Genomic DNA, 25,343 nt, shown 5'->3' with positions numbered 1-25,343 from the left:
GGTTTTTATCTCTGAAAACAAGAGTTCAAGAAAGAATTAAAAAGCTTATGGTATCTTGGACACTAGCAAGAAAATGCAGAGGCTTTGTAGTATGTTCCCTTTGTCATCACGCATGTTGCCTGCCTTGCCAAGGCATGTCTGATCCAACCCCATTACCGCCAGTGCCCCAGTTCCTTTTTCCTGGTATGAGAACCTGGCTCTGCTTCCATTCTGCCCCAATCTCTTGGAAACTTGTTAATGTGGAGAACTAGCAATAAAGGGTGTGGGTGGGCCTGTCAGAATAACTGGGTGTGGGCTGGACCTAGACCATGCCTGAGGGACTCCTGAAGCCCAGGACAGGGTCTGGACCAGTGCTGTCAGAACTGGGGACATGACAGATACCATCTACAGCTGCATTAGCCACTAAAGGAGCTGCTGGCCACACGGGACTGTTGAGTCCTTGAATGTGGCGAAGGCGTTTTTTTTTTTTGGTCCTTTTGAGACAGGGTCTCCCTGTAGCCCCAGCTGTCCTGGAACTCACTACGTAGACCAGGCTGGCCTTGAACTCACAGAGATCTGCTTGCCTCTGCCTCCCGAGTGCTGGGATTAATGGTGTGCACCACCATGCCTGGCCAAAAGTGATTATTTTTCTTATTGTAATTAATTTTAATGGACTTAACCATGTAACTAGTGGTAATGACATCGGATAGAATAAGTCTAGCAAATGTATAACACCCCCCACAGCCTGTGATGATGAATGTGAAATGCCCAACTATGCGGTTCTATTACTGTATCAAATGCTGCCATGGAAGACCTTCAAAGAAGAGCAGGGAAACAAACCACATGAGCATTTATCATGCCAGCCCACCCAGGGAGGCTCATTGGCCACAGAACCATTGCCTGGTGTGGGTGTGGCACCTGGAAAGGTGGGCATGGCTGACATTCAAACACTGTCTGAGGGTGCCTTTCATCAGATCAGCACAGTCCCTCATAAGGAATTTGTCTCTTTTCCTCTTTATCCTCCCAATCCTCATTCACAGTGTTAATTAAATAAAACAACCTTTTCAGAAACTCACACTCTAAATTGAATTCTTTTTAAAAATACTTTATTTTTATTTTATGTGTATGAGTGTATTATCTGCATGGATGTAAGTGCACTCATGTTGTGCAATACCTGAGGAGATCAGAAGAGGGCGTCAGATTCCCCTGGAACTGGAGTTACAGATGGTTATTAGTTGCTATATAGGTGCTGGGAATCAAACACAGGTCCTTTGCAAGAGCAGCCGTGCTCTTAACTGCTGAACCATCTCTCCATCCCCTAAATTTAATTCTTTAAAAGCTGTGTGTGTGTGTGTGTGTGTGTGTGTGTGTGTGTGTGTATGTGTGTGTGGGGGGGGGCATGCATGTCACAGAGCATATTTCAGAGGACAACTTTCTCTCCACCCACCATGTGGGTTTCTGGGATTGAAGTCAGGTCATGAGGCTTGGGGGCAGGTGCCTTTACCCACTGAGCAATCTCTTTTCTTTTGAGATATGGTGGCACTCTGTGGCTCAGGCTGACCTGGAACTTGCTATAAACCAGGCTGGCTTCAGAATTCAGAGACTCACCTGCGGCTGCCTCTGCTTCCCAGGCGCTAACTTTAAAGTGGATTAAAGGGCAACACCGACCCCTGACTAAATTAAATTCTTACATGACACTATTAGATATTTCCTGCATGTTTCCAGACTGAAAATACTTCTTGTTTTCTCGAGTTATACTAACTGTATCATTATGAACCAACTGCTTCAAATTACAGGTAAACTGTCTGTACAGGTGAAAAACGTAAAGACAAACCCACTTGTGGGACACACAATCAGCAGCACCAATTTTATTTTACAGTATTTACTATAGTAAAAGTTATTTGTTGTGATGTGTTAGTGATTTTGGTCCATATCTTATTCTCCACTTGAATTTAAAACACTTTATTTAAAAAATAAATTGTAAATTTTATGGTTCCACGTTTGTCCTGACTGTTGGAATATTACAGTTTCACGTAACAACAAAAAAAAAAATTGCAGACTAAATCTACTGATATGTACATACTGAAGACATTTAATTACCACAGCCATTCACAAGTCCTGATGTCACTTCTTCAGTTCAAAATTCATTAACGAGAAGTCACTTAAGAATCTCTGGGATTTCCCTGTTATCCACAATGAGTGTGTGAACAATCCCTTCTTTCCTCTTCCCACTACTGACAGCTTTTATACAGCAGTCATGGCTCCCAACACTGAAGTGTGTTTCCGTCCCGTCGTCTACAAACTCACCCTAGGACAACAGTGGAAGAATGGTCAGAGTTCCAGAACTCTCTTTGTCAGAGCCTCACATCATCTAAAACTGCTGGTCGCAAAATGAAATAATATGCTAGTTATGTGTTAAACTTTGCAAAATTAGAGTACAAAGGCTGCGTCTGGATAGTGTACATTATAAAATCTGCACATTATAAAATCACAGTTATGTCTGTGGCACACACGAGGTTTACAAGAATAAAACTGGTGAGCACAGCAGCAGACGTTTCTTGGTTTCTTACACTTTCCTAGCTCAGATGCATCATTTCATCAGCTTCGCTCTTACCGTGCTACAGCTAGTACACCCATTTTAATAAGGAAACTGAGGAACAACATAGTTAAATAGCCTGCTGAAAGCCCATCCAGGGAGAGAGGGAAGGTTTCTGACCTGGAAATCTGTAGTAAAATACACACATAACATAAACTAAACACCTCTAACACCACTGAGCACTTCAACCTTGAGTCTGAAATGAGAGGCACTGCTTAAGTGCCTGACTTTGAAGACTTAGTATAAGACAACAAATAATTACTAACTTCATTTGTTAATTACATGTTAAATGATACATTTTTGATATATTGATTTAAATCAAACATTAATTCATTTTAATTTTTTGTGCTGTTACTAGGAAAGTTGAAATTATACCAAGTCTCATATTTATGGCTCATATATTTCTACTGAACAGCACTGACTGAGAGCAAAAAGACAGCAGAGCTGGACAGGACAGAAAGAAAGGAAGGGAGAGGGGACTGGGAGGGAGGAAGGCAGAATGGGTGGCCGGCGGGCTTGGAGGATAGAAAAGAATTATGTCAAGAAGTAAAGAAACCACGAGACCCATTATTCTGCACAAATAATATGCACTAGTAGTTTCTAGAAAACTATTATTGTTATTTTTGCAGTGGTGAAGATGGAAGCTAGGGCTTCAGACAGGCTTAGGTTAGTGTTCTACTGAGCTACACCCTAGCCTTCATATAATTTTTTAAAGATTTATTTTCAATGTTTTTTTTTTTTTTGGGGTGGGTGTGTGTGTGTGTGTGTGTGTGTGTGTGTGTGTGTGTGTGTACACCCACACGCACCCACAGGGCCCAGAGCAAGACTTCAGGTCCTTAGAGCTGGTGTTTCAGGCACTTATTAGGTGCCTGATGTGGGTGCTAGGAACTGAAGTCAGGTCCTCTGCAAGAGCAGCAAGCACTTTTAACTCCTGAGCCCTCTCTAGCTCCAACCCTGGCCTTTAAAAGCAAATTATTTTTTTGGGGGGGGGTCTTTTTTGAGACAGGGTCTCCCTATAGCCCCAGCTGTCCTGGAACTCACTATGTAGACCAGGCTGGCCTTGAACTCACAGAGCTCCGCCTGCCTCTGCCTCTCAAGTACTGGGACTACAGGCGTGCACGACCATGCCCAGCTAAAAGTAAATTCTTAATAAACAAAGCTGCATTCTCATCGCATTAGACGATTCCTTGAGAGTGGGAGGGAACATGTGCAAAGTGCTGATTCTCCAGCTAGAGAATCTGAGGGTTAGATGAAAAGGAAGGGCCACTGAGTCTGGCCCTGGGAAACACAATAGGTGCCTGGCCATATCCATGGTAATGGCCACTCTTACAGGGGCCATTAGAGCCTGGAGAACTCTCTGGCCTCTGCATGAAGGAAGCCTCTATCATCAGGTCTATCCCAGGGAAGCTTAAGTACTGGGGTTCAAGTCTGAGTGAGCCACGTTACATTTCCCAGGCTTAAGAAAAAGTATTCATGTTTGCGAACTGGTTTTCTGGCTCTGGTACCTCCTCAGAGACAGACAGCTGCAAGATCTAGCAGGTTTGAGGTGGTCAACTAAGATCCCCCCCAAACCTCCCTTCGAGCCCTGACTTATTATTTTACACCTGTAATATAAACACACATGAGCATCCACAATCCATCGTAAGAGAAGGGAGCTGCTAGCCACTGCCAGCCCTGGTGTTCCCCCTCGGAGTGTGAGCCTGGGTAGCAGGGGTAGTACTTCCTGTATGGCCAGAAGACTGAAAGACAGATCTTCCACCCAGTGACTTCAGCTCCCAGTCCCACACCAATGTTAATGCTTCTGCTTGAAATTCACTCCTACACCCATTCTGCTCTCAGCCACAAGGACCACAGCACCTGAGAGCAAAAACCGAGTGCACTGGAGCCTGGATGGGTTTTGCAGGGCGCTTGGCCTCAGTTTTTGGAGGCTCTTACCTCTCACCTTGACCCTGCTGGACTACAAATTGCATTCATCTTCCGGCAGTTGTGGCAGTGCCCTTTTCTAACACTACTTCTCCAAACACAGTGCTTTTAGAAATGTACCACTGTTTTTATGTACAAAGCTTTCATACTCCAAGTGTGATCTGTGGCCAGCAACACATAGGGCAATGAAATTTGCATTTTAACAAGGTCCCAGGAGATTGCTATGCATACTTCAGATGAAGACACACAGGAGGGTAGCAGTTCGCAGGGGGAACCTTTTGAATGTCAAGACTCTTTAGGATAGGAGCCTGTCCAGGAGAGGTGAGGTACTATGGGGCTATGCCAGCTGAGACCACTGGTTGTTTCCAAGCTCTCCCTGCCCCCAGGAACTGTCTGGGAAAGACTGTCAGAATTCAGAGTCAAGAATAATCTTCCATTTGGTTTTACCAAGAACACCTTAGTTCATTATAAAAGCACCAAAATTGGAAGCTGGTTCTGATGGTGCATTCTTACAATACCAGCACTTAGGAGAGGGTTAAGTCTCAGGGACTCTGTGATTTTTGAGGTGAAACTGAGATACACAACAAAACCTCATCTCAAAAAAAAAAAAAAAAAAAAAAAAAAAAAGAAAGCTCCAGAATGAGGAAATGCAGCAATCCGCTGGTCACTTATACACATGGCACTAGGGACAATCAAAGGTCAACTTACCGCTGTCTCCATCTTTTTACCATTGCACCATACATCCATGGTGTCTTTTTCTGTAAAAGTAACATTATTTTAGTTATAAGTCGATATTTAAGGTTAACTTTTTATATTTATTATTTTTTTAAATGCTATATGCTCTAAACTTATAATTAACATTCTAAAACTCAAAACTTTAATGTCTTTGAAACTCTGAAAGTTTGAAGAAACTTTATTGTTCACAGATGAAACTGAAATTAAAAAAAAATATTAAGAGGTCTGTGCCCTACTTTGTTTCTTCATTGCTGTGACAAAACACTCTGACCACTACCAACTTAGGGAGGAAAGGGTTTATTTGTCTTACATCTCCCAGGTCACAGTTCATCAGGGAGCCCAAGGTAGGAACTCAGGGCAGGAACCTGGAGGCAGGAGCTGGAGCACAGGCCACGTTGGAATGCTGCTTACTGGCCTGCTATTAAACATATTTAAGCCGTGGAGAGGGCTCTAATTCTAGCTAATGTTTTCAAATTTTTGTGGAACCAGTTTCTCCTGAAAATAAAAACCCAAGAGACCCATACTACGAAAGAGGGTGCAGGGTCCTTGGTTTAAAGTCAATGGATAAACCAGTTAGGCAGCTAGGGCACATCCCCCTACAAGGTATTTGTTAGGAATACTATTGTTCAGTCCAGCCCCTTTATGTATCTGAGCTCTTTGCTCAGGTCTTCTTTTTTCAAACTTACATTTAAATTTTTTTTTTTTCAAATGCATGAGTGTTCTGCCTGCATCTATGCAAGTGTATGCACAGGGAGGCCAAAAGAGGGCAATGGATCCTCTGGAAAGTCAGGGACAGTTGTTAGTAGTCATGTGGGTACTAGGAACCAAACCTGGGTCTTCTGCAAGAGCAGCCAGGGCTCTTAATCACTGAACCATTCCTCCAGTCCTCTTTGCTCAGGTCTTTAAGCCTAACAATATATGTCCTCCACAATCTCAACACCCTGCTGGACCACTGCCAGAGCATCTGCCAGCTCTCCAGGTGAACCATCACACTGGCCTGCATTTCTTCCACTCATCTCCCACTAACTCCCTGCTGGTATCTACATAAAGACATGGATTAGGTTCCTTTGTCACATGATCTGTGTCCATTCCAGAAACCGTCACCAGGAAATTTCAAAACAACTACAACAAAAACCAGAAGACGACAAAACAGAAACCAAAACCAAACAGGAATAGAAAGCCCTAGGAGGAAACAGAAACAATGTACACAAAAAGAAGACACAATAAACCCTTATTAAACCATCTCAGAGAGACAGAAGAAATGACTGTTTTCAGATGACAAAAATATAAATTAATTAGAAAACCAATAAAGAACCTGTGCGGGGCTAGGGAACCCCAAGGTTGTCCATGTGTTAGCCTGTCTTCCTTGCAATAGCTGAACACAAGAGAACCGGGGACATATAGAGTATTGTCTTATTGAGCTCAGGTCTGGAAGTCTGGGAGTCCCAGAGTACAGCCCAGCCTCTGGTGAGTGTCACGCTGCATCCTGACATGGCAGAGGGCAGTCCATGATGAGATGGAGCATGGTATAAGCTCAGGCATCTCTTGCTCTTATAAAGTCAGCATCACAGGCAGCCTTATGACCTCAACTAGTCCTAATTACCTCCAGAAGGGTTACCACTACTGCTTTACAAGACAAACCTATACACACATAACCAATGGTCTTTCTTAGATTCATCAGAGAACTTAATCTTTAGGTAAACTGCTACCTTAAGGTCTACAGAGTTGACCGTATCCTAACATTATTTTCTAGGGGTTTTGATGGGGTTCATTTTCTCATTCAAGTAAAGATTTAAAAGGCAGGAAAAAAATCTCACACAGCAGAAAGCAATAGGTAAACAGACTTCATTAAAGAAAGATACCAATAAACATACAGAGAGAAAAGTTATTCAGAAGTGGAGACAGTTCAGAAAACAAACATTCAAAGCCATGAGGAAAGCTTGGGCCCCTGAAATGTTTTTGCTGGTATGGGGGGACATCCCCATCCCCTGATTTTGGATTGGTCAACTTAAACAAAGAAGAGTCAGTGTATAGGTCACAGCTTCAAGTTGCCAGGGCCAGGCTTAGTCTTGTCTGAATTGTTCTGGTCTGGTGAGCCAGAAAAGGGGCTTTGCTGGCTGGTGAGCTCCTAGGCCTTTGTCTCAGACCAAAAAGAAGCAGGAAGTGTGCCATCTTTATTACTTATTAGTGGTCCTGTCTGCTCATTAGGGATTTAGACCCATACACTGATACCCAGCAAAGGAGATCTGCAGGCTGCAGAGGCACAGGAGACACAAAAGGAGAGCGACACCAATGTGGGAATTGTCCGAGGTCTGCTATGGACTGGCATAAGGGTGAGGAAGGCCTGAGACCAGTTAGCTTGGTGCTATAAATAGTGTCAGTTAAGAGACACTGTATAAGTTTTCAGGAGTCTTACCAGTGTCCTGGCAAAGACCTCAAACACATCCTTTTCAAGTCCTAAGAAAATAGCTTTTGCAAAAGCAGAGCTGTAAAACCAATTTCTACCTGGGGAAACAAGAGTGGGGAAAAATATCCCCCAGGAAGTCCACAGCCACACTAAAGGACAAGGACTGGTCAGAAACATCAGAGTGTTCCCTCTCCCGTGTACACCCATCACTAGAAGGCAGCTCCAATGTTATAGCAGATCACAGCACAAACTAACAAGATAAGGATGCTTGCTGAGGGATGTGTAACCATAAGCCAAGCTGAACCATAGGACTCAAACAAAGCAGCACGAGCAATCTAAAGTTTCTGATAGTGTTCCCCTTACCAGCTGTTTTTTTGTGTTCTGATTTCAGTTTCCCAGGGTAAACGAGGGTCCAAAAATATAAATGGGAATTTCTAGAAATAAACAAGTCGTGTTTTAGGTTGTACTCTACTATAAGTAGTGTGAAGAAATCATACTCTGTGCACGTGGAATGTGAGACGTCTCAGTGTTCTGATTTCAATTTCCCGGGGTAAACAGGGGCCCAAAAATATAAATGGGAAATTCTAAATAAACAGGTCATGCTTTACGTTATGTCCTACTATCAGCTGTGTGAAGAAATCATACTCTGTGCACGTGGAATGTGAGGCATCTCATCCAGCATAGCTATGTGGTAGATGCTACCTGTCAGTCACTGAAGAACACATTGTTAATCAGATCAGCTGTTTTGGTATCACAGTCCTGTGTTCAGATCACCCTACAGAGGAGAATTACCCTCAACCTTCCCAACACTTCTTCTCCTTCCACCACTTGATGTTAGCACTAGAAGAAGATAACTGTGGTACAGGAGAACATGTTCATGTAAGTTGTACTAGCACATGTAAGTGTTCTATTTTATTATTGTTTTCATCTCCTACTGTTCCTACTTTATAAAGACTATCACAGGCATGTGCTTATAGGAAAAATACAACATGTACACATGGTCTGCCACCACCTATGGTTTCAGGCATTCAGGGCTCTTGGAAACTGTCGCCAAGAATAGAGGCTCGATTGCTAGCTCTTTAACGTACAGCTTCACAGAAAAAATATTAAAATATCTTTTCATCTTGAATTTTTACTATCGGGCACATTCTTTCAACAACAACAAAAAATAAAGTAAGGCATACCCGTAGGCAAGAAAAAAAATCCTAAAAAAGAGAAATCATGATGAGAAGCAGACAGATATTACACAGGTGCTGAGCTATGCTGAGGAATTTGAAGTAACTATGATTAGTATGTTAAGGATTACAATGCAAAAGCAAACAAAATATAAGATAATTTACAGCAAAATATAAACTTTAAACATGAATAAAAAATAAGTCCTAGAAATAAAAACATAGAACTGAAGGCTGTATGGAAAAGCTCATGAACATATGCAGACAGAGGAAGAAGTGAAATAGGTAACGGAAGCTTCTCAGGCTGAAAGAGGACAGAGGACAGAAACGAAACACTGACTAGACAGATACTCCACAGTTAAGAAACCACAGCACCCACCAGCCTAACAGCAGAGCACGGAAGATCAGAAGAGGATAGCAGGGGTATTTAAAGTACGATGCTGAGGAAGCTTGGTGTCTGAACGGCAGGCACCAAATCATAATTTTGAGGAGAGCCAAGAACAAACACCAAGCAGGGCAAATATCCAAACTACATTCACCTCCAATAATCAGACTATAAAACCTAAGGCAAACAGGGGATCTTAAAAGAAACCAAGGGCAGGTGGGATGGGTCAGGGAGCACTATACCTAGACAGGAATTAGAGTGCATGCCTAGTCAGAAGCCATGCAAGCAGGAAGAAAAGGGATGAAATAAAGTACTGAAAGAAAAACACCCATCACATAAAATTCTATATCCAGGGAACGATCTTTCCAGTGTGGGAAAAAACAGACTTTCTCAGTGAAACAAAAATTGAGAGTATTTGTTGCCAAGCACATCTCCCCTACAAGGAATATTTTAAAAAGTTACAAGCAGGGCCTGAAGAGATGGCTCAGTGGTTAAGAGCACTGAGTGCTCTTGCAGAGGACCCAGGTTCAAATCCCAGCACCCACAAGATGGCTAACAACTGCCTGTAACTCAAGTTTCCAGGGAATCCAATGCCTTCTTCTGACCTCCCCTGGCATGCACACACTTGTCTACATGCAGGCAATATATTCATACACATAAAATAAAAGTAATAAAATATTTTTAAAACTTTCACAGGCTTATGCCTGTATTACATACAAATATTACATAGATTCTTAGGCCTACAAGAACAAAGGACAACAGACATGGCCACAGGTCAGTCCAATGGAGGCAATTCCCCAACTGAGGCTCCCTCAACCCAGGTTGACACTAAAGCTACCCAGCACAACCCCAAAAGAATGTGATGATGCTGTAAAACAAAATAAATCCTGGAGGACGACCTTTTTAAAGATGGGGACCTACAGATGAACAAGAGGGATTGCATTCACAGGAAATGTGGTTTAATACAATAAAGCTGGACCACTGTAGGAAATACGGTTTACTATCAATGACAAATTTCTCCTGCCTCCCACACTGATCCAGCAAAGCGGATAGTGACACAAAAAGCACCCAAAAAAAAAAAAAAAAAAAGCTGCTTTGGGTTCATGGAGGTTACAAAGTAGAAACTGCCTTTAGTTTCTTGCTGGACAAGACCAGGATCCTATTTATCTTTACAGTGGTTTTACTTTTGAAAAAACATTACTAGATCATAAGGCAAAACAGGTTTAGCAGGCAGACTCTACGGTGTGGAACAACATAGAGCATACCACTGCTGCAGCACCCTCCTCATGCATCAGTCCTCTTGGACAGCTCAGCATTGGGTGGGAGTCCCCGAAGCTGCCCATTAGCCTTAGTGTCCTAGAAAGTGGCAAGAAGAGGAGCCATCATCAAGTGGCCAGGAAGAAGTAGAGAGAGAACCTATGTTTTCCACCTGCATGGGCACCAGGAGTCCAGGCTCCAGATCCTGCCCAGGGGCTGAGGCTCCAGTCAGGGCTTACTCTGGCAGGCCACCTGCTCTAGGAGCACAACCTAAGCCCCCTCCACACCTTGAGACAGGTGGGCACCTCATTTAAACTGGAGAAAGCCTTTTGAGTGGGCTACATGGAACAAGAGAAAGACAGCAGTGGTTCTGAGCTATGTGCAGGGGCCAGGGGTCACCTGAATCTGACTCATGGTCACAGAGGCAGGGAAACCCAGCTGATCCCAACATGTGGCTGAGCACTTTAAGTGCTAAAATCAGCTACAATGGTGGTGAAAATTGGCATTTAATTTAGCATACCTATTGAACATGTGCATGCATTCAGAGTGCCTGTAACGGCTTGCTGACATGCCCATAAGGAACACAGCTAATCCAGAAGCCATAAAACAAAGTGGAATACATTTGACTTCAATTTTTAAATCTGCATGATTGAAAACAGCCATGTACATATATAAGCAAGGTCATGTGATAAATGACAAACTGGAAAAAAAACTGAAGCAATACCTACAAAAGCTGTTTTACTAATATAAACATTCTTAAAAATCAAGGTAAAAAAACAAAACAAAAAAACCTCCACTAAGAACCCAAAGAAAATGGAAACAAAAGACAAGAACAAGAACCCCAGAAACAGAAACAAAGTAACCTGAACTTATGAGAAGATGGCTCAACTTCACCCAGTTTTGAAAAGGCAACTGTGGAGCCGGGTGTGGTGGCACACGCCTTTATCCCAGCACTTGGGAGGCAGAGGCAGGCAGATTTCTGTGAGTTCCAGGCCAGCCTGGTATGCACAGTGAATTTCAGGCCAGTTAGGGCTACAGGGAGACCCTGACTGAAACAAACAAACAAACAAACAAAAACGGCAAAGGGCAACTGTGATGGTTTAAATGAGAAACGTCCCCCATAGGCTCCGAGTATGGGGACATTTTGTTCCCACCTGGTGGCGTTGTTTTGGGAGGTCTTAGAAGGCGTGGCCATGCTGGAGGAAACACATCCCTGGGGGTGGGCTTAGAGAGTTCTTAAGACTTGACAGATTTCCAGTGTCTCTGCATCCTGTGCCTGTTTAAAGATGTGATCACTTGGCTTTTGGCTCCAGCCACCTTTGCAGTCATTATGGACTCTTTTATTTATTTTTTTGGTCTTTTGGAAACAGGGTCTCCCTGTAGCCACAGCTGTCCTGGAACTCACTATGTACCAGGCTGGCCTGGAACTCACAGAGATCTGCCTGCCTCTGCCTCCCAAGAGCTGGGACTACAGGCATGCATCACCACGCCCAGCCATTATGGACTCTTACCCCTGGAACCCTAAATGCAAATAAACTCTTCATTTTATAAGTTCCCTTGGTCTTGGTGTTTTATCACAATAACAGAAAGTAGCTAAAAACAACACTAAAATACCATTTTCATCCACCAGAATGTCAAAAAATCCAACTGTTGCACATACTGCTAGACAGCTTATGGGGGAATAAGTACTATAGTAAGCAACCAAGTAAAATTTATTAAAATGACAAATTACTTTTTGACCATGAAATCTTATTTTCCACTTCTTGGAATTTGTACTAAAATGAGCATTGTATCTAGAGGTGTAAGTGGCCGTCAGTTGGGAATGACTTAAACTATTCACTACTGAGACTTCTTATGAAGTTATAAAAAATGAAAAAGTTGCTGGGCATGGTGGCACACACCTTTAATACCAGCACTGGAGAGGCAAAGGCTGGCAGATGTCTGTGAGTTCAAGGCCAGCCTAGTCTACATAGTGAGTTCCAGGTCAGCTGGGGCTACAGGGAGACCCTGTCTCAAAAAAAAGAGCAAAAAAAAAGTTATATATGGATATAAAAGGCTCTGCAGAATATGCTAAACAAATAAATGAAGATACTTTTATGTGATGTTTCAGTAATGAAATACTAGTGTTTACCTTTGAATAAGAAAACGCTGTAAGGATGAACTTATTAAAAGCAGTCATATCTGGGAGGTTGAGGTAGAAACATCACTTGAGCTCTGGGCTTCAAGGCCAGCATGCACAATACAGTCAAACTCTGTATCAGAACTGTAACTAGATAAATAAAAAAATTAAAGGTAATCTTTATAGGGGAAACAGGGACGATGAGAACAGGGATGCAAGCAAGACTTCTCAGAATCATATCACCTTAAGTCAAACAATGTTAAGCATATTCATATGGTAAAATGTCAACTCTGTTACGATGCAGCAGCTGGGTGGTGGGTCACAGGAAGTTGGGGGTGGCAGCATGTTCACTGGGAGCCTTTCCTCTGCCTGTCTCACATTTTCTTATCCTCATAACCAACATCTGGGGGCCACCGGAGTGCCCTAAACAGCTATGTTCTACGAATGCTTACAGAGAAACGAAAGTTTTCAGATCGGAAAGAGAATTCTCCTGAATGCTCTTCACAACATTACTTTCTTCTTATCTCCATTTTCCTTTGACAGTGTTCAGTGTGGCCATTTTCTGATCAAATGATGTTAGCCAATATAATAATCTTCCATCTTCTTAAATGCTTCTATTTGAGAGGTGGTAAAGATGATGCCCATGACCTCTGAAGGTAGCTTCCAGGTTTACTACGCACTAAGTCCCTACACACTGAGTCCTCTGGCAGGCTGCCATTACTTTGGGCCTCAATCTCCTCATGGGTAACGAAGATGCTGCCACTTTCCTTAGGGGCTGCACACAGTAAGGGTCAGAAATAATTATGTAAAGTGCCTTGCACAGTATGTGGCACATGGCATAATATGGCCTCAATAACCCATAAAAAAGGCTTTTCAAGGCTTATTCTAATTTTTCAATGAAATTCAGAAAGTTATATAATTGAAACTTATTACATAATGTATGTGTATGTGTATGAGAGAGAGAGAGGGAGGGAGGGAGGGAGGGAGAAAGAGAAAGAGTTTTATCCTAATACCCTAGGTAAGGTCAGTCTTTGTTCCTAGACCTGTAGTCTTCCTTCATCATGAATCTGCAGAACATGAGCCTTGATCACAAATAGTCTTAGGTTTGGTGGAATTTAGCAGAAGCCAAGTAGTATGAATATCCTAGACAATTTTGCCTTTAAGGAAATGCCTCCAGCTTTACCTTCTTCAGAGGCTCCTTTCAGCAGGCAGCAAAAGGATATGTTGGGGCTGAACCCCCCCTCCCCCTTCCCCCTCCCCCAAGCTCATCAGCTCATGAGGAGGGTTTGCAGATAGGAGCAAAGACAACAAAGCAGTGGAAAGAGAAAACAGTCTCCAACATTTTCCCCAGGAAAAGTTAATGTCTAAGGTAGGCACAGTGGGTGATTAAGTACCTACAATTATTTTGAAGGCTTAGTCTGATTATCTGTAAAATCTTTAAAAACATGGGGCCAGAGAGATGGCTCAGCAGGTAAAGGCACTTGTTGTCAAGTCTGACGACCCGAGTTTGATTCCTGGATCCCACATGATGAAAACAGAACAGACTTCCATAAGTTGTCCTCTAACTTCCATATGTTCAAAACACACATACACACACACACACACACACACACACACACTAAATTTTAAAAAACAAAGCCCCATATGTTCAAATGTGACTTCACCCTAATCCTTTCACAACTAAAATTCCCATTATTAAATCATGAGACAAAATGGTTTTAAAACTTTATTGTAGATTGAGTCACTACTCGCCTGACCACAACATGGTGACATTTAGGAAGAGAATGGATGAGATAAACTCCTAAAAAGAAATGAAATTCACATGGACACAAAATTTCACATTTAAAATAACGAATAGAACTACCAGAATAAGGCTTTCACAAATTCCAAGGGAAAATGATTTTGAAGTTAAAAAATTATACTCAGCAAAAATGTCAACTCAGCCTGAAGGCCTAGACAACAGGGGTAATTGCTTAAAGATGTGTTTCAGTGCCATGAGAGAAAATGGGAGCTGCAGGGTCAGTAACTGTCTGCACTAGCGTGTTCATCAAAGTAAGCCCACTCCAACAGGAGGGAAATGACCCAAGAATATCTTCTTTGAGTATGAAAGGAATGGGGCTGTGGAGACGGCTCAATGGTTAAGAGCACTTACTGCTCTTCTAAAGGATCCAAATTTCATTTCCAGTACCCACAGTTACAACTGCCTATAAATCCAGCTCCAGAGGCTCTGACCCCTCCTTCTGGCCTCTGACAACACTCAGCACATGCATACATACAGACACACACACATACACACATAATTAAAAATAATTTTTTAAAAAAGATTGAGGCCAGGGCATGGTGGTGCACCTTTAATCCCAGCACTTGGGAAGCAGAGACAGGCAGAGCATTGTGAGATCAAGGCCAGCCTGGTTTCCATGGTGAGTTCCAAGCTGGCTGTACAGGGAGACCCTGTCTCAAAAAAGACAAAATAAAAGAGAAAGCCAACAGGAAAGCCTGGAAAAATAAGAATTGCTCCCACAGCATTCCCAGTATGTGAAACACAGCTGAGGCTCCATGAGGGGAGGTACAGGAGATTGTATAAGGTCTGAGAGGGCTGCAGCAGGCTTGCCCCCACGCCCTCAACACCAGCCAGCCAAACTCCCTTCCGGCACAAAATCCCACACCAAAGAAACTTTGGAGAAGAGAAACCAAGTCTGGGCAGCCCAGGGACACCAGAATAAAGGAAGGAGATGACATAGGTAAGAGCAAGTAGTTAGAAAGCAGCCCTCTCCTTTTGAATACAACCCAAAATGCCAGAAAAGAAAGTTCTAGAAGCCGAAGCTTAAAAAAAAATCTCAAACCACACTCCCCTCTAAAAGTCAAGAAAACCAATGCCAGATAAAAATGAGGTAAGAAAGACAGGGAGCCATCATTTCATGAAAAATCAACACAGGAGCAGACTACCGTCACAAGATAGTAAAAGCATCATGAAGACAATACAGTGCCCATGAGGATGAAAAAACCTCAACATACCATTTCAAAATAAGCTAAAGGAAATAAGAAAATCATAAAAGGCGTGAAAGAACAGTGCAACAAGGATTAGAAACACTAAGAAGTAAAATAACAAACACAGGTAAAGAATTAGAAATATCAGGTGTAGCAGAGCAGGCCTCAGGAGGCTGAGGCAGGAGGGTGTTGAATTGGAGGCCAGCCTGGGCTGCACAGTGAAACGATCTCAGAGAAGTAAAAATTAAAGAAAGTTACCTTTACTAGAAGGTAAAATCTATTAATAGGTTGGAAGGGAGAGAAGAGAAGGCTGGAAAGAGGGCAACTGATGTTTGGAAGATGAGCAGGACATCAAGGTAGGCTCCCCAGGAAGAGACGCAAAGCAAAGGAACAGAACAATACCAACACTGTAGTATGAAAGAAAATCCTCCCAAAGTTTTCAACTACATATACATTGAGAAGGTTCACCATACATGAGAAAAATCAGCTGAGATTGATCATTCACACAAATGGGATTTTACTAATTCTAGTAAAACTACTGGACTCAAAGAAAAAGATAAAATATATTTGGGTATCCAGGTAAAAGCAACCAGATGCCTTTAAGGGGTCAGAGTTTTTGTCAGTAACCAGAAGGAAGTGCTGTATCCCTTACTAATCACTTTTATCTTGCTGTGACAGAACACCTGATGGAAACTACTTAAGGGAAGAGAGGTTTGAGGAGATACAGTCCATAATGGCAAGGCAGGCGGGGCTGTGCTGTCCTATAGCAGTGGAAGGCAACTGTGTTATATCTTGGTGGACCAGGAAACAGCACAGCAGAAAGTGGGCTGGCCCAGCACCTTCAAGCCCTGACCTACAGATCTACATCTGCCTACCAGGCCCTTTGTCCAACAGGTTTGTTTCATGCCCTCCCCAAACAATGACATCAACTGGGGACCAAAAGTTCAAACACATCAGTTGTTGAGGACATTTCTCATTCTAACCACAATACCCAACATTCTTGAAAGAAAATATGTACTGAGAAAATTATATGTAGCCAAATAGACTTTCAAGCATAAAAGGCAAAGGCCATCAACACATAAGCATTCAAAACACCATTCCCATGAGCCCTTAAGAAATGTTAATAGGAAAGAGTCAGGCAATAACAGTGATCAGACAGAAGGGTCAACATAAGGACTTAAAAGCAATAAATGAACGTTTACTTGTAGAAGTAAGTGTGGGCTGGCAGGAGGAGGAGGCCATACCACAGCTATGCACTCCAGCAGCATCAGTGGAGTCACTGGAGGAGGATAAGCAAACAGTTTAGAAGTGTTTTGGGTTATCATATTCATGATGGTAGTATTGGAAGTGTTGTGGAAATTATACCCACTTCTTCAGGCTTCCCATGTGGACCAAAGACTAGCTACTCTCCAGGAATTCAGCAGGCCTTCAGTGCCAAATTGGCATTGCTGAGGCACCCAGCCTTGTGGACTAAGAAACGCCTATGTTCTTGGCCTCTCCAGGATGAGACAGCCACTGTTAGACTACCCAGACCCCATCCTGTAAGCCAATCTACTAAATTACCTTTTAATATATATTCATTCTATCAGTTCTGTTTCTCCATAAAGCACTAATGCAATAGTCAAGATCACAGAGAAAGAGAACGATGAACATAATATGCTTTAAGACACAGCAAACTAAGGTGGTCTTGCCAGAAAAATACAATCAAGCCTAAATTTGGCCAACTTTTCAGTCAACTACCACCTTATAGAAAATATGGGGGAGGAACTTCACAGATCCCAGGTGTAAAATCAACAGAATCCAGGCCAGAGGAATGTCTCAAGCCAAACTGGCTGACTTTTTATAGTAAATAATTTAGTTTATTTGTTTTATTTCTTCTCTTTTTTAGACAGGGTGAATTTCACTTTGTAGCCCAGACTGGCCTCAACCTTACGGTGGTCCTCCTGAAGTGCTCGGAAAACAAGTATAAGCCATCACATCTGGCTTTTAGCTTCTTAATTATGTGCACTTATTACTTGATGAACATTTTTCATTAAAAAAGAAAAACCTATTTGCAAGAATTCAACTAAAATGTAGACTGTAAAGGTACAGAGAAGTTTTTTTTTTTTTTGTCTATGTATTCTCAATGCCTGGTAGACTATCTTCCATTTTAGAGGTAATTAATAAATATTACCTAAAATGAATTAAGATGATTTATCAGGGACTAGAGAGATGGCTCAGTGGTTAAGAGTGCATATTGCTCTTGCAGAGGACTTAAGTTCAGTTCCCAGCACTCATGTCAAGCAGCTCACAACAGCCTGTAACTCCAGCTCCCAGGAGATCTGACACCTCTGGTCTCTACGGGCACCTGCACTCATGTGCACATAGCACACAGAGATAAACACACATACACATAATTTAAAAATAAATATAAATCTTTTTTTTTTTTTGGTCTTTTTGAGACGGGGTCTCCCTGTAGCCCCAGCTGAGTTGGAACTCACTATGTAGACCAGGCTATCTGCCTCTCCGAGTGCTAGGATTAAAGGTGTGCAACACCATACCCAGCAAAAAATAAATTTAAATCATTTAAAAAGATGATTTATTAAACGATTTCATTTAGTGATATGAGAACTAGGGTTACCAGAATAAAGAAAAGGTTACTTTTTTATTTTTTTTTTAGGGTGGTGGGCCTGGGCAGTGGTGGGGCCGGCCCAGCACACCCCATTGGGCCCAGCACCAGGAAAGGTTACTTTTAAAAAATACATTTTACCTAAACTTTGACAGTTTTGACCTAATGAAACCCTGTATCTATAATTACCTACAGAAAATTCTTGTCCTATAGATGAATCTTAAATTTCTAACAGCTTTTAAGACATATTTAGAAAGAGAATTATCAGATAATATGTCTACATTAATATTCCTTTCTAAACCTAACATTACAACCACCAAATCCAATTCTATAAAATCTGTCTATAGGGGCTAGAGAGATGGTTCAGTGGTTAAGAACACTGGCTGTTCTTGCAGAAGACCCGGGTTCGAATCCCAGCACCCACATGGCAGTTAACAACTGTCCCTAACTCCAATTCCAGGGGATCCAATAGCCTCTTCTGTCCTCTGTAGGCACTGCACGACACAGGTGCACTTATCTACATGCAGGCAATATACACATACATGTAAAAATAATATTTTTAAAAAACTGTCTATAAGATACCTTACACAAAAGCTAGTGGTTTAAATGAATACCTATTCAAATAGGAAACATTAGAAATACACCCATGCTCACATTTCCTTTCCTACTGAAAGTGCCCACAAGTCTCTATAGCAGAACAGCCATCATGAAAAACCAATAAATTTTGCAAAAACCAGCACTAACTTACCCAAAACAACTCTAAAGTCCTCACCATCCAAGTTCAATATCCAGGTGTTGGTAGTTTTTGATCTGTTCTCCATGTACTTCTTGAGGCTTTTCCCATCGATTTCCAGAGTATATTCATAAGCAAAACCACTGACAGCATCGATATTTATGGTTGCTTTTGCTTTTGCAGCTCCAACATAAAATGTCTCTTTGCCCACTAACTTGAACATCCACTCCTTTCTTATCTCTTCCTAGGTAATAATACATAAACGTTTAATGCATGCAAATGGAAAAATGTTTAATATTTACTTTAGAAATAACAAAATTTCAAGATGAATGGCAATGCTACTTATATTTTTATTAATAATATCAAGGCTTAAAAAAGTCACTTTAAGTTTAAATACCAAATTCTGTCTTATGTATTCTGTAACTACTATTAGATCGTTTTATACAGCAAAATAATACAAACAACACAATCACTGTCAGTAAAGAGCCTGACTTCACAGATGACGTCACTACGCTGACAAAGTCAAGCTTCTCTGCAACCATTTTACAAAGTAACATGTTTTCCTACCTTCCCATCCACATACACAATTCGTTTGCCTGATGTGGTCCCATGTTCAAATTCAATCTTGTGGACTCCATCACTTAAAGCAACATCCCAAACAGCTACAAGATCTGTCATCTTTTCCAGGCTATAAAGAGGGCTAAGGGAATAAAGCAAAGCCATGAAAACAGGCCCAAACAGTAAAAGAACAACCAATCCTTCCAAGATGAAAATATCAGATTTTCAAAGGCCCTAAATGATGAAATACTGAAGTGATGTTTAAGAAATCCTACTCACAGCACGTGCAACCGTTTTCTCTCTTGTATTTGCTCTTCCCTTAACAGACGACTATGTATAGGTATAGTCTAATAATACCAAGTCACCTTAATGCTAATAAGACTAAGAATCTATCCATTAATCCCGTATAGCACTCTGGCCTAGTCTACAGTTTAGTACATGGAAAGGACAGAAAAAAGTCTCTGCTCTTTAACTACCTCAACCAAAAAAAAAAAAAAAAAGCCCAGAAATCAATGTTTTTTGGTTTTGTTTTTTCACATTAGATCAATTCTAAATAAGAATTTTTCAAATTTTTCACACTTAAACTATGAGTAGGGATTCATTTTAACAATGCCCCCAACAAAAAAGCATTCCAATTTATTATTCCCAAACAGTCATGGAAGAAATATAATATAAATAATATAGATAAAAACATTAATAACAGTACATTTTGGCATTATTACAGAAGTCTAATCTACAAAGAGGATTCTGGCTTGTCAAAAATTGATGGTACAATGTGAACATATTTTATATTAATTTTTAAATGTAAAAGTGTTCTATGTGAATGTAATATGTAGAACACAGTTACTTCTTTGCTGTTGATGTAGATCACTAATTTTGAGAGAAGTAACATTTTCTACAGTAATAAGCTATCAGCAGTTGATTAGTGCTCTATGAGTGCCAGTTCTGTTGGGCTTCGCTACTTGCCCTCCGAACCTCTCCATGAGATGGGCTCCATTAGTCCTTTGCAGATGAGGCATAGAGCAGTACAGGCTTTGCCTGAGGGTACAATGACACTGAAGGGCTGGGGTAGGACTCAGACCCAGGGCTCTGGCTCCAACACTGCTCTCTTTGCATACTGTCCTCTTTCTCTTTGTTTATTCTTTCTTTCTTTCTTTCTTTCTTTCTTTTTTTTTTTTTTTTGAGACAGGGTCTTACTATGCAGCTTCACCTGGCCTAGAACTCATTATGTAGGCCAGGCTGGCCTCGAACACATAAAGATCCACCTGCCTCTGCCTCTTAAGTGCTGCGATTAAAGGTATGCACTTTCATGCCCTGCCCTCTAATCTACTTTGCGCGCTCTAAATAATTTTGAAATGGCTGCCAAGAATTCTGTGCAGAGAAGGTTCTGGAGACTTTGCATCAAGGTTCTATGGAAGAGGATGCCATGCTCATGGTGGCCACCTCCATGTAGGTGAATCACTCTCCTGCTTGCTAGAACACAGAACATTCTGCAATGCTATAAAATGTGTCTATAACAGAGGAGCTTGGAACCTAACTCTGAAGGATCCTGATAATCTCGATTTCAAAGGCCAGTTTTATTGCAAAGCAAAACATTTACCTTTCATCATCTTCAAAGATAGGACTGTCATCTCCAGATGCCATGGTTAGCACAACACTCTTTAATCCAATTAGCAGCCAGGAAAGAAAAAAGAATTGCAGCAGAGAGATTGAAAGCAACAAAGATGACATCTACAGAGGGTTTTTCTAACTTGGCAATCTAGTTCTTAAATTGCACGCAGTTTCTGATGAAGCAGCTTTTATACACAACAGTATTGCAATCTTTACTTTTCAGAGAAAGAAGTTTAGCACACAAATTGGCCAATTCCATTTTTCTGTTAAGTATATAATTTCTTTAAAATATAGCTTCTTAAGATAAAGGAATAAAGTCCAGCTTATTTTGAATATTGCATCATAGAAGAGCTGCAAGAGCCCAAGGGACCGTCTTGGTCCCATGTACTTCCCAAATGAAGCACAAAAGCCCCAAGGGTTTGAAGCAGAGCTTCAGAGAGCACAAAACTAAGATAAACAGAATATGTTTAGGGAATTCATAAAACTCTAGAGTAAACATGACAGAAGTATCAATATCACAGGGCAATAACTAATTTAAAACTCAATCTTTTTAGTATACTTAAGAAAGCTAACATATCATTTAAATCATTTTTCCCCCAAAGAAAATGTGAATTTGAGTGAGAAGTAGCTAGAATGTATTGGCTTGCTCACTAGGAGCAAACTGAATTTATTCATTTACTTAAGTCCATTTAATTGACTAATGCCAATAATAATTCCACAAAAATTATAGGACTCACTTGGTTCAACTAGAATTAGAGGCCAGTAGAATGCAATGAGCTCAGTGCTTCAGTGCTAAGTCAGAAATGCACCCAGGCTTACATGCGCAGCAGACTACACACTCTAAGAATGCTACAGTGCTAAGTAACTATGCAGAAGCTTAGATCTGCTCATGCGCACAGGAAACCCATCACATGAGAAAACAGTGATGAGCACTTGCGCTCCTGCCAACTTATTATAATTCCAACTACTGTTTTGCTCCCAAAGCCCACACCGATTTTAGTATTTTACTCAATAAATACCTTTACCCCCACCCATATGCCCAAACAATTGCTAACAATGAGAGCTCCTTCTGGCTGGAAACAGCCAGACACCACCAATTGTATAAATGACATCACAGAAAAATGGTTTCTATGCATAGCAGAATATGCCCAATGGCATCATATGAACTCTGTGCTCTTTTAAAATCAGAGAGGATGCAGAGATGTCACTCGAATTTTGCTATACAAATTTTAGAGAATTCTAGCAAGTTCAGCAGTAAAGAATTAACATTTATTTTTTATTATTTTTATTTTATGTGTATGCGTGTATTGCCTGCATGTGGGTAAGTGCACCCATGTTGTGCAATGTCCCTGGAGGTCAAAAGAGGCTGTCGGATTCCCTGGGACTGGAGTTACAGACAGTTGTTAGCTGCCATATGGGTGCTAGGATTCAAACCTGGGTCTTCTGTAAGAACAACCAACCAGTGTTCTTAACTGCTGAGCCATCTCTCCAGGCCCAGAATTAACTTCTTTTGTTACTATAAAGAACTTCAGGTATTACTAAGCCACACTAAGATAAAGTATGGGGGTTGGAGAGACGGAACAGTGGATAGGAGCACATACTGCTCCTGCAGAGACTCTGAGCTCAATCCCAGCACCCATATCAGGAAGCTCACAACTGCCTATAACTCCAACTCTATGGGATCTGGTGCCTTCTTCTGGACTGTGCAGGCACCTGCACTCAAGTGCACATACCCTCACATGTATACACATAATTAAAAATAATAAAAATTCTTTTTTAAGAGATAAAGCATGAGATCACTTTATAACACTTTTTCAGACTGAAGTATAAAAAAACATGAGTCTTCCACAGTGAGTTGGAAAGAAAGTTAAAAACCAAGATTACATTTTCTTTTTTAAAAATCACTTTGAACTGAGTTGGAGAGATGGTTCAGTGGTTAAGAGCACTGGCTACTATTGCAGATGACTAGTTTTGGTTTGGTTCCCAGCACCCACATGGCAAGTGAAAACCATCTAGAACTCCAGTTCTAAGGGATCCAATGCCCTTTTCTGACCTCCTTGGGCACTATACAACATGGGTGTACATGCAGGCATTATACTCATTCACATAATAAAATAATAAATTTTAAAAATCATTCTAAACTATTGACATTCATTCATACATGCAATTCATGGACTACTTAGAAATTAGCAAATTTTCACTCTCCAATGATTGAGAATAAGCAACAAAGCAACTACCTAGAAAATTCTACTTATGACTATGTATATCAAAATTGGTGTCATCTCAAACCCAAGTTCAAAAATCAGTACAAAATTAGGTTTCTGTTTTTCCATAGATACAATCAAGTAAGAGTAAGGCTTCCCTAATAAAAGTATTTCAATTTTTCCTGTCCATGTTATCCACTGTTTTTAAGCAAAAGACAATCTTTTCAATATTAAAAAATTATGTGTATGTGTGCAGGTATGTGCATGTGGGTGCAGGTGCCCACGGACACCAGAAGAGGGTGTCAGATCCCTGGAGCTGTAGTTACAGGCAGTTGTGAGCCACCCAATGTGGGTGCTAGGAACCAAACTCCTGTTCTATGCAAGAGCAGTAGGCACTCAATATGAGTCATCTCTCGGCCCCAAAAGATTTAAAATCTTTTTTTAAAACCTGTAAAACCTTTTAATAGCATATGTAGTTTATAAAAGGTTGCAAAGCTTCAAATTTTGTACAATTTTCACAGAGAGAATAACTTCTAAAAGTGCTTTCTAAGAAAGGATTAAACAGCATTATCTCAGCATAACCCAGATATCAGAGTCACACAATTTTCAGCAAGGGAAAGTCATAACAAAAACTAATGAGCTCACCTCGTATAGTCTCTTTCTCCCATTATGGGGAGATCAATGTAACAAGGCACCCCTTTAAATGCTGTCCCCACTGCTTGGTCCTGCACTCTTTCTATCTGCCCAACGTTCTTAAAAGGTATGGAGGGCATGGGAGTGAAGTACGTTTTCCACAAGATCCCATCTTAAAGTGTAATCCTTATCAGCACATCTCAAATAATGTTCAAGAAAAATGTTCCAAATCAACCCTATAAAGGCCTGCTTTTGAGTTTCTTATCCCAGAAGTTTCACTAGTTTTGTGAGCTATGACCTTAAACATCTCATTTCAAGTTCAGCACTTTAAAACACTGAAACTGCTCTTTGACTCAGCAGAATTGTTTGTTAGGTCACTCTGGCTTCGGTCAAGACAACCCTATTAAACCTTTTTCTTTGTTCCATACCTTGGTTCTGACCTAGAATCAGATCCACACCGTGACCTTCACAGTTCTGCTTTACCATAACACCTTGCACTGTATCATAAACGTCCCAAATTACTAATGAACTGCTGAGCACTCGGACTCCTTGGAGACGGTTTATTAGAAAATATATTTCCAAACATCCATTCAGTACTTCAGAATAAATACTCATTTAATTCACCAGATAGTACATTGCCCACAACAATGTTTACAAGATCACTGGTCACTCCCTTAGGATGCAGCAATGAGGAAAAGGGAGGGTTTTCACATCCCCCTGTGTTTACACTCTAACAGGTGATTAAATGTCACTTAAGATGTCACAAAGCAGCAAAGCTACTGAAGTTTATGTGTCCCACCATCTTCCACCCTAACTGAATTCGCTTGGTTTCATTCCACCTATTCGCACTCGGGACCTGAGACAGCTTTCCAAGTCGGCCCTTGCAAGAAACAAACTACAGAATCCTCGGAGCTCGGTGAGAAAACACTCAGCATTAAGCAACTCCAGAGCAGCTCGGAATAAACGTGCACAGCTCAAGCCCGCACGCAGGGATTGGCGAGCCAGCAGGATGCTGCAGCGGCCGCTCCTAGGAGCTCCCCAGCGCCGAGCGCCAATCGCGGGGCTCGCTCACCCTCCGCACCTCTAGGAAGTGCGTGTGCGCCCTGCCCGCCTCACTACACTCGGGGACATTTCGGCCCCAGGTCCCGGGACGCGTCCGCGGCGGCCCCGGGACTCGGAAAGTCCGGAAGCCGCGAGCCCGGGACCCGCCACGCGCACTCTGCAGAGCCGCACCTGATGGTCCGCACCGCCGCCCGGCCAGGCCGCCTCCTCACGGGCGCCCTCGGGAGCCGCCCAGCAGCGTCTCGGTCTCCGCAGCACTGAGGCCTGGGGCGCCGCACCTCGGAGTCCCGCGAGGGCCGCGACCGAGCAGGGCGGGGGACCCAGGCGCCGGCAGGAAGCGCGCCGTCCGCCCCGAGTCTCCGGCCCCGCAGGC

At 41.8% G+C, this 25,343-nt stretch overlaps 1 protein-coding gene across 4 annotated transcripts in view; it reads right to left on the bottom strand.

Moving 5' to 3' along the window:
- Positions 1–1,832: 1,832 nt before the first annotated feature.
- Positions 1,833–25,343, bottom strand: part of Faim (Fas apoptotic inhibitory molecule) — a 23,738-nt gene continuing 227 nt past the window's right edge. Inside the window, exons 2-6 of one of the 4 annotated variants that reach the window (XM_008844109.2) lie at positions 21,061–21,119; positions 19,470–19,602; positions 18,918–19,146; positions 5,207–5,256; positions 1,833–2,287 (exon numbers count right to left, since the gene is read on the bottom strand). In XM_008844109.2, the coding sequence (XP_008842331.1) occupies positions 2,138–2,287; positions 5,207–5,256; positions 18,918–19,146; positions 19,470–19,602; positions 21,061–21,104 (606 nt within the window). In that variant the 5' untranslated portion in view covers positions 21,105–21,119 and the 3' untranslated portion in view covers positions 1,833–2,137. Of the gene's footprint in view, positions 2,288–5,206; positions 5,257–12,585; positions 12,724–18,917; positions 19,147–19,469; positions 19,603–21,060; positions 21,120–25,343 lie in introns of all 4 variants that reach the window. The other 3 variants (XR_001872708.2, XM_008844106.3, XM_008844108.2) reach the window with 3 other exon arrangements.

This window comes from Nannospalax galili, unplaced genomic scaffold, assembly GCF_000622305.1.
Source record: "Nannospalax galili isolate Female #2095 unplaced genomic scaffold, S.galili_v1.0 scaffold482, whole genome shotgun sequence".
NCBI classification, from domain to species: Eukaryota; Metazoa; Chordata; class Mammalia; order Rodentia; family Spalacidae; genus Nannospalax; species Nannospalax galili.
Note: the sequence above shows the minus strand (reverse complement) of the source record. Positions and strands in the feature narration are given on the sequence as shown.